Source organism: Pelophylax lessonae (genome assembly GCF_965119305.1).
Source record: "Pelophylax lessonae genome assembly, chromosome: 13".
In the NCBI taxonomy this organism is placed as follows: Eukaryota; Metazoa; Chordata; class Amphibia; order Anura; family Ranidae; genus Pelophylax; species Pelophylax lessonae.
In genome coordinates, this window is record NC_138780.1 from 191,772,736 (window position 1) to 191,786,343 (window position 13,608).

General features: G+C 45.4%; 1 protein-coding gene across 1 annotated transcript in view; it reads right to left on the reverse strand.

Annotated features, from left to right (window-relative positions):
• Positions 1 to 316: 316 nt before the first annotated feature.
• The window catches only part of PPP4R3A (protein phosphatase 4 regulatory subunit 3A), a 94,782-nt gene continuing 81,490 nt past the window's right edge, over positions 317 to 13,608 (reverse strand). The window contains exons 14-15 of the mRNA XM_082242806.1: positions 11,159 to 11,385; positions 317 to 1,199 (exon numbers count right to left, since the gene is read on the reverse strand). Coding sequence (XP_082098932.1) covers positions 1,083 to 1,199; positions 11,159 to 11,385 — 344 coding nt within the window. The 3' untranslated portion in view covers positions 317 to 1,082. The remainder of the gene's footprint in view (positions 1,200 to 11,158; positions 11,386 to 13,608) is intronic.

The following is a 13,608-nucleotide window of genomic DNA, read 5'->3' on the forward strand; positions in this document are numbered from 1 at the left end:
GGTAAAGTATAACATGTTTATTATTTTAATGTAAAAAATCTAAACCTTTACTGTCACTTTAGGCTTTGAAAAAAAAACATGGAAGCTGATTTTTATCTATGAACAGCTGAACCAGATTTTGCACTCTCCGGTTTTAGTAAATCAACCCTGAAGGTGTCATTTTTTGCTTTGGATGATAATTATACTTTAAATGGAGCTTTCAGTATAGGCACACAAATAAGCAACACAAAAAAAAAAAAACATTCCCCCCCCCCCCCCTCCCTAATCAGGTGTTCCGGCTGCGATATCTGTAAAGCAGGTAACCATCACAACAGAATCATATACAATGAAAAAATTTAATGGTCCCAAATAGAGATTGAACAAGTCGGCAGAAGCCCAGGGTGGAGAAATAAGAATATAAAAATGATTCAAAACAGGACACAAAGTGAACACATCTAGAATTCCACTCAAATTTTAATCAAGAAGGTTGGAGAGGTTTCCCCTACACCTCCAAATGAAAGCTGCAGTTTCCAGGGCAATGGGGGGGAACTCAGTTGTAAAAGAAAAATAAAATTAGAAAAAAAAAAAAAAAGAAAAAATGTTGTAATCGGCTCACCCCACCGAGGGTTTTAAAACCTGTTGTGGCAATGAGAAATGTTCAGGATGTGGGAATCCTATACAGGCAGAAACATTCCACCCAATCTGAAGTGCTGGCATCCGTTGTATAGCTGCAGACTTTACGGAACGGCGTATTTTCGGAACCTCTCTCCATAAGCTTTGGAGCAACTGACCAGCCAATCAAGAGTTCAACAATAAACCCCTGCCCTGTTGGCTTTTTTATTTTACTTTTTATGTTTGTTTTTCCTTCCCTGAGAAAAGGGCAATGTGTGGTCTATACGGGAGAGTACAAGGCTAAGTCGTCTCTTTCCAACGGTCGTCTTCCCTCTCCTGGCGCTCCGGGGGAATTGGCACTTGATGAGCAGAAGTCTACGTGTTGTTTGTGTCGGGACCCACCCACAGTGCTGCTTCCGGCTGTGGTGAATTCTCGGTTCTTTACGGGAGATCAGTTATTTCAAGGGGATTTGTCCAAAGAAACGCTGGTATTAAGAGCCAAGCCTTGCTTTTTTAGAGATTGGTAGAGTCTCTTCCTTTTCCTCTTCATCTTCGTCATCATCCTCCTCATCGTCGTCTGGATAATCTACCAGTCCTACTAGGCCTCCCTGAGAAAAGAGATAAAATCGAAAAGATTTTATTTAAAAGATGCTTAACATTAAAAATTATGTTAAAAACTAGTCTTAAAAACTTGCTGAGCAGCCCATAGTAAAAATACGTCATTACTTTGTAGTTAAATACCAGGGTTACGGCAACAGCTAGCTGCTGTAGCCCCAGTATTTATTTTTTTACTATGGCAGATTCTCTGTAGGATAAAAGTGCTCCAGCGGGCGGGTTCGCTACAAGATCACTTTTTAGAAGCAGAGGGAAGGGTGCCCCTTCTGCCACCTCCCGGTCATTCCGGGGCTTACCTGACCCATAGGTAAAGCCCGGGAGCAATCCGATGCTGCTGTTTGCTGAGAATGGAGAAGAGTGAGGACAGGGGGGTCACCACTCATCTCTATGCCCTCAGAGGACCGGAGCGACGTGTGACGTCTGACATCACTTCCGGTTCCTGGGCCATTGCAAAAAATTATTTTTTTTGTTAAAGCAACAGTTCAAAAATTTAATTTTTGACTTACTGTAAAATCCATTTCTCTTATGTTCATTGACGAACACAGCTTCTGGTATTCTTAACCATTGGGTTATACTGCTCCCTACAGGAGTAGGACACTAGGCAGAAAAAAATTCTGGCTACATCCATGGGCAGTCCCGGGGGTATACTCCCTCTCTGCTATAGCCACTCAGTTTTGTTACAAGCAGTATCAGAAGAACTACAACTCCACAGAGGGGTGGGTGCTGTGTCTGTCAATGAACATCAGAGAAATATATTTTACGGTAAGTCAAAATCCCATTTTCTCTTTCATTCATTGACGGGCATAGCTCCCGATTCTTCTTAACCATTGGGACCGTCCCAAAGCAGTGTTAAACATGGGGGGTGGTAAAAAAAGCAGAAAAAAAATTCCCAAGGCTAACCAAAGCCAACCAGGTAGCATGGAGTGCAAACAACTGGAGCTCACCTGAAAAAACCAATACACCATCAAATAGGACCAGGTCCTCTAAACAGCAGCCTGTAAAAACCTTGCAGCCAAAAGAAGCATCCGCAGATGCCAACACATTTACTTTATAAAAATTTCCCTCGGATGTTTAGCCTGGGACACAGGGAAGGCAACACAATGTCTTCATTCAAATGACAGTCAGGATAACGCTCTCAGTTCCGACACCCTGCACGCAGAGGTGATAGTCACCAAAAAAGGCCAACTTCCGGGCAGCACAAGCAGGGAAACCTCCCGAATATTTTCAAAGGGAGGCTTCTGTAGGGCTGAAAGCACCATCTTAAGATCCCAGGGCGGCAACGGAGCCTGCAGTGAAGGAACCAAATGTCGGACACCCTGAAGAAAGGCACGCACCAGGGAGATTGAGGCCAAAGGCCGTTGAAAAAGACTTGCAAAGCAGATGCCTGGCCCGGATGGTATTCAAGGCCAATTACTGTTCATCCCCCCATTAAAGGAAGGTTAAGATCCGATACACCGAGGATGAACCCCAAGAGACTGGCACCACACAATGTACATCTTCTACGTACAATGGTAGATCTTCCTAGAAGTGGATTCCCTAGCTTTCAACAGCGTAGGAATCACCAACTCAGACAAATCTCCATCCTTCAGCACCTGGCATTCAACAGTCTAGCCGTCAAAGCCAGCGACTGTAAAGCAGGATAGAAGATCGGTCCTTGGGACAGCAGATCCTCCCTGAGAGGAAGCCCCCAAGGAACATCGGCGACCAGCCGTACCTAATCGGCGTACAAAGACCGGTGAGGTCAATCTGGACGGAATCCCTTCTGCTTTGATCCTGCACAGGAGTCGTGGCAGAAATTTGAGAGGGCTGGAACGAATCGGTGCACCCTCTTTAGAATGCCGGCTACTTACCGAGCCGCCAGGACACTACTTGTGCCCCCTTGATGATTGACATAGACCACAGCCGTGGCATTGTCCAAAATAATTCATACTGGACACCCCTGAAGACGAGTTGTCCAATGAGCCAGACAATGGCCGAACACTCGGAGTTCCAGAACATTAATTGGCAGTCTGGACTCTGCCAGAGCCCAGACCCCCTGAGCACATCTGTGCTAAGGACACCTCCCCACCCGGACAGGCTGGCATCCGTGGTGACAACCCTCCAGTAAAGGGGGAGAAAAGATTTTCCCTGTCGAAGTGCCAGGGAACGAAGCCACCTCTAGAGACCGTGGATCCTTGTCCAATTTCACTAGAATCTCTTTAGCAGAGATTTTGTGTGGAACTGTGCACACAGACCGTCTCAAGGGTGGACACCATCAGGCCCAGCACCCGCATGCAAGCCCAGAGGGATGGCCATCTGCTACACAATAGAAGATGAATTGCCTCCTACAATGTCTGGAGTTTTTCCAGAGGAAGAAAAACTCTGGCTGAGCTGAGTCCAGAGTCCGACCCAGATAGCCCAGTTTTTATGGACCGAACCAAAGCAGACTCCTGAAGGTTCAGAATCCAACCTAATGCCCCATACACACGTGCAGATTATCTGCAGACTTTTGTCTGCAGACTTACCAAAACCATATAATATGAGGTCAAACCTAAACACTTTCAATTTGTATGCAATCCGGCAGGCCCTTGCGCTACATAGAAAAGGTAAGTCTGCAGACAAAAGTCTGCAGATAATCTGCACGTGTGTACGGGGCATAACTCCCTCAGAGTTTGCAGAGCAATCTCCAGTTGTCCATCAGAGCAGTCGGAGACTCCGTTCGCAAAAGAAGATCGTCCAGGTACCCAAGTACCACGATCCTCCGCTGACTCAAACAATGCCAGCACCGGGGCCAACACTTTCATGAAGACCCGATGAGTGGAGGCGAGACCAAAGATCCACGCCACAAACCGATAAAGCTCCTTGCCCACGGCAAAACGGAGGAAGCGTTGGTGACCGGCACATATTAGAATGTGCAGGAGGGCATCCTTGATGTCGATAGGGGGATTTCTTCTCGATTCTGACATAGGGATGTCACTACTATGTGAACAGACTCCACACGCAACTTCTGTACTCGCACCAGCAGTTTAGCACCTCGAGGTCCAGAATTGGACATACCTTGCCTTCCTTCCTGGGAACTGTAAAGAGGTTTGAGTAAAAGCCGCTGAAAACATTCCGAAATCGGAACCAGGCCTCAAAGGCACAAGTCTTGCACTTCACCAAAGAGACCCGTTTGGGATCTGGGGACAAGTGCAGGTTGGAAGGGAAGACCCTTTTCGGAGGATATGGCCTAACGCGATCTCATAGCCTGACCAAATACCTTTGTGGACCCACATGTCCTATACCAGGGAGGTCCATGGATCCGGAAACCAGCTAAGACACCCCCCCACCCCAGATACGGGTGAGGGCGCCCCTTCATGCAGAGGCAGCCTTGTCAGCAGGTCATGAAGAGCCCGCTCGTGGCTTGCCAGAGCAGGTCCTCTTTGAATCCCCAGTGGAGGCCCTGACTTTTAAATCCTTGTCTTGAGACCCTGAGGGATAAAAAAAACCCTTTCTGAGCCGAGAAGAATGGCCCACATCTACAACGGGGCTCCCTACCCTTGGTAGCCTGCGGAAGAAGAGTACTCTTCCCCCCTGTGAGACCCTTAATGATGTCATCAAAGGAAGCTCCAAACAGGCAATCCCCTATAAGGGGGAGATCAGATAAGGCCTTCTTAGAAGTCTGGTCCACAGACCAGCATTTCAGCCAGAAAATATGCCGAAGAACCACTGCTAATACCGACAGCCTAGAAATCAAAGGAGCCGCATCCAAGAAGCATCACAGATAAACTGTAGCCCCGTAGCCCCTGGACTAACTATCCACCAGCTCCGCAAAGACAGGGGAAAGCCATTTCCCCTCCAGGTCCCAGCATAAAAGGTAAGCCCACTCGGTCAGAGCTTGCGACATCAGGGCAATAGTAAATACCGGCCTAAGTGCCTAACCAGCCATAGCGAACATATGGCGGGTAAGAGCCTCTAATCTCCTATCAGCTCTGGTCCGGCCACATCTGGAGTATTCCGTCCAGTTCTGGGCACCGGTCCCCAGAAAGGATGTGCTGGAACTGGAGAGAGTCCAGAGAAGAGCAACAAAAATAATTAGGGGAATGGAGGACATCAGCTATGTGGAAAGACTACAAGCATTGAACTTATTCTCTCTGGAGAAGAGACGCTTGAGAGGGGATATGATATCAATGTACAAATACTGTACTGGCGAGGACCCTAGCATAAGGAACAAACTTTTCAGAGAAAGGGAATACAATAAGTTTGTGGCCACTCAGTAAAAGTAGAGGAAAAACGGTTTAACCTTAAAATATGTAGGGGGTTCTTTACTCTCAGAGCAGTAAGGCTGTGGAATTCTCTTCCACAAGCGGTGGTATCAGCAGGGAGCATCAATAGTTTCAAAAAACTATTAGATGGGCACCTTAAAGACCACAAGATAAAGGGGTATACAATGTACGGTTAACAGCAAACACACTGACTGATGTCTTTTTTCAACCTCACAAACTATGTAGCTGCATACTTAAAGGCCCGGGACTAATCAACCGGAACAAAGGTAGCTTTATTTAACCTGGAAACAGACAAGTCCACTAAAGGTGGGACCGTCCACCTTTAACGCATTAAATCTTAATAAGGACCCCACAAGCAATAAGGGCTTAGGAACCACTGCGTTTTGGACAACCCCACTGTTTTCTGACAATGTTGTCAAAGCAAGCGGAAAAGGGAACACCCTCTCTGATTTGAAGGGCTTGTGTGTGCCAAAAGGGACCGGCGCCTCTGACGCAGCATCAGCCACCTCATTTTTAACGTGTCACACACTGACAAAAAACATTGCATCCACCAGCGCCTTTTTATGCATGGCTAGAGGAGCAGAGGAAACATCCTCACTATCTGAGCACTCAGGGTGCATGGACCCAGATCCAGTAGGGTCGCTACATACTAAGCTCACCCGGAAAACATAACAATCAGGCCAACTGCGATCCCACAAAGGGGAAGCTGAGTGGAACCCCTACTGGACCCCGCAAAAAAAAAAAAAAAAAAGAGGGGTCACCCTCTAAGGCCTCCATAGAGGGCATAATAGGAAATAGCCCCCTTAAAAGAAGGCCACCCACTGTGATGCGGACGCGCAGACAGGGTACCCAGATGGTTCCGCAGTGCTAAAAGGGGCAAGTGTGCCCCACACAATAATGGCAGCAAGGCTGTCATTATAAAAATTAAGCACCCCCCACAGCGCCACCCCTTCCAAGGGAGGCGCCAAGCTGACCACATGGCCTAACAGGCTGCCAGCCACAGCTTAAACTTTTGTGAAGGCTCAGCCGCAAGACCCACAGTGACCACTGAAATTTTAGAGGGGCTGGGGGGGGGGGGGGGGGGAGTAGAGGAACCCGGGGGTCCCACCATCCCAGAGAGGGGACCACCTCCACGCCAAAACCCTACACGAGTAGAGGGGGGGACAGCCACTTACCATACCAGGAATAGGGTGGGCACTGCTACGGGGAGACCATCGCTCCATTGTAATGTGGGTGCTGTCGGCCAGGAGAAACAATGCGACTCAGGCCGAGGCCAGGGCTTATGCGTCCTCGCAAGATGTTTAACTCGAAGGCCAGCCCCCGTCCAGCGGGGCTATGTCGCGGCCAACCTAGCGAGGAGCTGCGATCTGCTCGCCTTCGCTGGCCAGACTGGGGGGACCCTCTGGATCTACATTATCCAGTCCAGCAATTTATTGTAGATTCTCACAGGAACAAAAAAACAAAGATAGGAAAAAATTCCATTCAAAAAGAAAAAAAAAAAAATCGCCAGGACCAGAGATCCCAGCAAGGAACTAGGTCCTTACTCCTGACTAGCCTATAGCTGAGAGTGGGTGTATACCCACTGGGACTGCCCATAGGCATAGTCAAGCTTTTTCCTACTTCTGTAGGGGGCAGTATAACCCAATGGTTAAGAAGACTCAGGAGCTGTGTCCGTCAATGAACAAAAGAGAAAGTGGATTTTTACATGTAGGAGCAAAGTGTCAGAATAGACTTGAGAAGGTGGTGGCTAAAGCACGTCATGCTAGGTATCTATTAACTCGGCATAACATCTTTCACATTATACAAAAAAAAATAAATACATTTTTTTAACATTAAAGTGTATTCTATTTTAAAAAAAGACCACTGCGCAAATTCTGTGTGACATAAAATATCGCAACAATCGCCATTTTATTCTGTAAAATATATATATTTTGTAGCAGAGCGTCCCAGAGAGAGCCAGGAAAAGTCCTGTTCGGGGTTTATACATCACCCAGGCATCTCTCGTATACCTTTAGGGATCTCTGATCCAGTTCAGATCTTGCTCCTCTTACCCAGGCCAATTTAAACTCACCTGAGACAGACAGCAGCTCTCTCTCAGCCTGGGAACACAGACAACTTTGTCTAGGAGAGCAGAAGGTTGGTAACACTGTCAGTGTGTGTCTTTGGAAGCTGACAAGCTGTAGGCTTGCTCAGTCTGTGTTAGTTAGGGATTGCATTGTGTGCAGTAAGCGCCGGGACACGGCTAGGCTTTTGTTTATTATTATTCCTGCTTGTTTTCCTTAAAGCACTGTAGAGCACCTGTTTATAAACTTGTATATAGCACCAATAAACACCGCACTGTTTGTCACTACCTCACTGGATTTGGTATCTGTGCCTGAAAGACTGCTCATCCCAGGGAGCTTTGCACCTGCTACCTGTTCCCCAGCTTACAATATATATATTATACACAATGTTTTGGGGTTCCAAGTAATTTTTTAGCTAAAAAAACTGATTTAAACTTTTAAACCAAATGTCAGAGAAGGCCTGGTCTTAAAGTTGGTAAATTGGCAAATGTCTGGTACAAACTCATAGTGGGCAATTGTGGGATGTATGAATGGCAATTTTAATACCTGGGAAAGAGGGCACAGGCACGTCAATTCACCAACAGATCGTCAAAATATTCTACATGATTAAGGAGACTTGTTTTTGAAATCTCCTTACTCTCTTTGGATATGCACTTTGCACCTCCAAATAGAGCTCTAAGGATTCCATATTCTCTCTCACCAACACCAGAGGTCTCTAGACCCTATCATCATTTAATGAGACACCTTTTGACCCCCAACAAAAACGTAGCCTTTACCACTAAAAAATTCTTCCAAATTCAATACCGGATATTCTGCAGCCCAGCTGCCATTTTTCTGCATTTTTCTGCACCCCGGTTCTTCCAAATTCAATACCGGATATTCTGCAGCCCAGCTGCCATTTTTCTGCACCCCGGTTCTTATGTTTTTCTGCATAGGACGTGGAAACAAGGCTAACCCACTCAACTCTGCAGGAAAACACAGGAGCTGGAGTGCAGAAAAATGGCAGCAGGTGCTCTGGTCTGAGAAGTCAAAATTTGAAATATTTGGCTGCATCAGGAGGTAGTTTGTTCACTGAAGGACTGGGGAGAGGTACAATAATGAGTGTCTGCAGCCAACTGTGAAGCATGGTGGAGGTTCCTTGCAAGTTTGGGGCTCCATTTCTGCAAATGGAGTTGGGAGATTTGGTCAGGATCAAGGGTGTCCTCAATGCTGAGAAATACAGGCAGATATTTACCCATCATGCCATACCATCAGGAAGGCGTGTGAAGAGACATCCCCGCCGGAAGAGGAGTGATTTTTGCTAGCAGCTGTAGCAGCCAATTGAGATAATCGCAAGCAAGTCCGGCAGGCTGGTTGTACTCAAGCTGATCAAATTGATCAACTTGGTACATTGATCCTGCCCGTTAATGCTTCCTGCAGAACTGGCCAAGATTCGAAACATGTATAGCCGGCCTTATTGAAAACAATAGACACTATGAGGCCTATTCTGGAACCTCATTGTTTCTTAAGATGCATAAGTCAAGGTTAGTTAGAAAGCAACTGACAGAATGTGCTACTTTTGTCTGCCTAGTCAGCATTAATTTTTTTAGATAGCATTAATTGGGCTTTATTGATAAAAGGGTCTAAAAAGGGAATTGTTGCTGTCGACAAGGTCCATAGTAAAAGGATTCTCTTATCTCAAAGACACTTTTGGACACTTTTGTGGTGTAAATAAAAAATGTCCAAAAGTGCAGGCAAGTCCACTTGAAAAACATAAAGCATGTGTTGCTTTAACCACTTGCTTACCAGGCACGTTTATCCCCTTTCTGTCCAGACCAAATTTTCAGCTTTTAGTGATGTCACTCTTTGAATGACAATTGCGCGGTCATGATACACTGTATCCATATGAAATTTTTATCACAAGTCAAGCTTTCTTTTGGTGGTATTTAATCACCACTGGGTTTATTTTTTGCTAAGCAAAAAACACAGAAAATGTTTAAAAAATAAAATAAAAGTTTGACAGCGCGAGGAAGGAAAAAAAAAAAAAAAGGTCGATAATCGATTTCTGTTTACATCATGCAATCAGCTGTCATTGGCTGACAGCTCATCACGTGGTAAAGAGCCGTGGATTGGCCCTTTACTCCAATCTGTGCCCAGCCAAGTCCCAAAGACTCTGATTACAGAGCACGCCGCCCCCGCGAGAACGGAGCAAAGTTCATGTATGCCCTCCCAGCAATTTAAGCCTGCGCTGTAGCCGTCTTCCAGGGCTGTGGATTAACTGCTCAAAAAGAAATATTTATCCGATCCTCCGCATAGCTTCTGTTTCCCCACAGGGTCAAGGGTCCTAACGCCATCAAGAGCAAACCAAGGGTCCATAGCCCTGGAAACGAAGCAATGATGCAGAGAACGGTCCATCACCAGAGCACGGGGGGTGGTGCCATCTGCCAGAGGGGGCAAAGGATCAGGTTAGTAGCACTGTTTCTCCTCTACCCTGAAGAAAATGAGTAGCTAAACCCTTGCAGTGTGGGCACAACCCCAATATATGGCATAATTGCTTTAGCTGCCTAGAGTTGGGCTTTAAGGGAAAAAGGAATGTAAGAATATATACAAATATTAGCATCACTTCTTGCACTCTAATAATGCAAATCCCAACTTTCCCTCTGAAAATGCAAGCTCCTTTAATGTAAATGAGCAGCTTCACTGACCAATAGGGAGGCTCAGGAGACTGGAAAGAAAAGGGCAAAGCTTCTACTTGCCTTATCCATTGCTCAGCTACAGCATTTTTGCTACACCAGTCAAATCCTGTGAAAATTCTGTGTTAGAGAGAACACAGGTTTGGCACCACCCTCCTCCCCTGTCAATAGACTGACAACTGGTTGATCAGCCCTGTGTACCAATGGGTGGAGGAATCTCACTGCATCATGGGAAGCCTCAGGTACTAGCAAAGGCACTGCTGGAGCAATGGAGAAAGCAGGGGAACACAGAGATGATGAGATAGAGACAGTTTAGAAAGCGGACAACAGATGAATCAAAATTTGGCCAGTTCAGGAGGGATCAGACAAATTTCAATCCATGCGTGTCCATGCCTGCTCGACAGAAGTCGATTAACTTTTGTTGATCAACTTTTGTCTAACAAGCTTGTTGGAAAATTTTTCTTCATCAGCTAGCTGCAGCCACTGATCAGTGTATTCGGACAGCGAACTGTCTCGCAGTCAGAATACAATATCTCGCCCTCGCTTCGGCAGGACATGTACTAGGGTTGGGGCGATACAGAGAAGATTGGCGTGGCCCCTGTGCAAGGATGGCGTGCAGGTTCGTGAAGCGTTCCTTATTTAAAAAAAAAAAAAAAAGAATACAATATCTCAGCAGGGATTCCTCTATGAACCTTACTTTTGTGGAAGGAAGAATCTATTGACTGATCAGAGAAAAAAAAGAAATGTAATCTTCAGGTAGCTTAGCTTTCTACAAACTTCTGGAGTTATCCATGAACTATTTCAGGATATTACAAGAAATCATGGATTTTGAGGATTTACTTCATACATGTGAATACGTTTTGAAGCTGCAGCATTTCCATCCCCCTCAAAAAAAAAAAAAAAAAAAAAAAAAAAGTGTGCGTTTACACTGGGAGAAAACTTCAGTGCCATGCCATGCAACAGTCATATTTACCTTTGTAGTAATAGCTGCCGTCTGAGGTGTGCTTTTGGAAACAGACCCTGGAGAACCGGGTGAGCCAGGAGATCCAGGCGAGCCGGGAGATCCCGGTAAACTGCTTGCTGTTGATTGGCTGGTGAGGGTTGTCTTTGTCCCTCCAGAAAAGGAAAGTTTAAAACTTGGACTCTGTCGGCCAGTGAGGCTGGTCTTCAGAAGAACCTCCTTCTCTTCACTCTCCTTCACTGGAAATCAGAACATATCGCGGTCCATGTTTTAATAGAACATATCAGGATTCATGTATTACCTCTATTGCAAAACACCCCTAATTTCCCTTACATACAAGTAGTTATATACAGTGTAAACAAAATAATTACTTTCACAGGGGTCTAAATCTTTGGATCTGTCACAAAGCTTCTTCTGAAAGTGATAGTTAGTAAAAGCTGAGCCTAAGCAGCTTCACCACATATACCCTCAACACCCTGAATTCTATTCAGCAGTCAGATAGGCAGCTTCTAGCTGAGGAGTGCAAGAAAGTAAATTTGCAGCATAAATAAACCCCATTTGAATCCAAAAATCCTCTCCTATAAAAAGGGCCTGTGTTATTAGAGCACTTTTTTTTTTCTCTTTTCTTTTGAAGTATCCTTCATACTAGTTAGGCCCCGTTCATATGAACAAACCAATCGGGTCTGCCTGTCAGTTTTTCAGGCAGACTCGATTTAACCATCCATTGCTCTGTATGGAGGGACGGATGTCAACAGACACGTGTCCGCCGACATCCAATTCGGTCCGCTAAAAACAGACGGATGGGGGGGATCTGTTCCCCGTCCGTCTTGCAGATCAGATGACAGTCGGATGGAAATGGACAGGTGTTTTGTTTCCATCTGACCGCCCTTTTGAGGACAGCAGGCTGTGTCCACTGTACATCAGCGGAGAAGACCTGTCACTCTCCTGCTTAGCGGGGATCAGCGGAGAGATCCTCTGCTGAGCTGGCGGATCCGCTGGCAGACTCCACCAGTGTGAAAGGGGCCTTAGGATGCACTGACTTTATTCAAGTCAATGAAACAAACCTTCAATACTTGGAGCAATGATTATAGAACATACATTTAACAAATTAGGTCTCCAATACACATCCAAATCCCCTATTAACCCAATTTTACAGACTTTACTGTCAAAAAAGGGTTAAGTGTATGAAAAAGCAAAATGTATATGTATGTTTTTTTTTTAAAATTTTAAATAGAGAAGGATAAAAGCCCTAATCATCAGTGTCATGTTAAAGTGGCGTTCCACCGTAACACCCATGGCCCCCCACAGGTAGCCTACCTGCGCCTGTGATATTTGGTAATTTTCTTTTTTCCATTGTTTTGTTTAGGTAGCTTTTTTTAAAAAAAATTCCCCCAGGCCCTAGAAGCAGCGGTGATGTACACCACATCTTGTCTCCCGTTGAATCCTGGGATATCGGTGTCATCAATCCCAGGAGTCAACGGGCATTCTCAGCTTCTGACATTGCGTTATTTTAAAAACGGAAATTACGTGATGCGTGGCAGACTAAGGCACCATTTTTTTCACTAACAAATCTTTCAAACAGTTTATCCGCATCTCCTAAACATTTGCAGTTTAGTTTTACTGTGGTATTGCTGCGGAGCTTGCTGCTTTCCCCGACCGCACTTGCTGCCGCAATTGCTATGGCAACCTGCAATCAACACAGTTAGCTGCGCTGTCCATTGACTGTGCAACCCGAGATCGGCAGGTTGGTAGCCAGCGGCATTAAATCTCAGAAACAAATACGAGCGGGCTTTCAGATGCCCACAGTAGCAATGGCCACTGCTTGCATACCTGGGGCATTGTGAGTAATTGAAGATTTTTAAGCGACATGAACGATTACACTTATAATAGTATCAAATTTAGATTGTATGAGCAAAGAGAATCACTGGGCTGCTTTTTTTTTTTTTGCTTTTTTTTTTTTTAAAAACGACAAGAAGACTGGAACTCCGCTTTCAGGGATGATTTAGCTACACTTGCTGTCCCAGGAATACAATAGGAAGCGTGAATAAATCTCCTCAGGGAAGATTTCTTCCATAAGTAAGTAGTAACCAACAGGTATTCGCATTGAAAGATTTTCCCTCATGTTCTGTTCAGGTGACAATGGCAAAAAGTTTTTCTCGTTTCCCACCCACTTTCCATCTTTCATGTCAATGGAGACCAGACCTAGCATTGTTTGGGTGAACATACCCAAAAGGGGCAAGGATTATTAGCCCCACTACTCTATCCGAAAATAAAAACAAACACTTTAAAGCTGAACTCAAGACGCAAAAACCTCAAACGCAAATATATTCCTCAATTGCATTAAAAATAAATTAACCTTTGTAAACCCAGGTTTTACCTGTGCGAGCAGCAGTGACATCACTGTGCTATACATAACGTGTAGACAGCATAGCTGTGGGAGGGGCCAAGAAGGCTCCACCTAA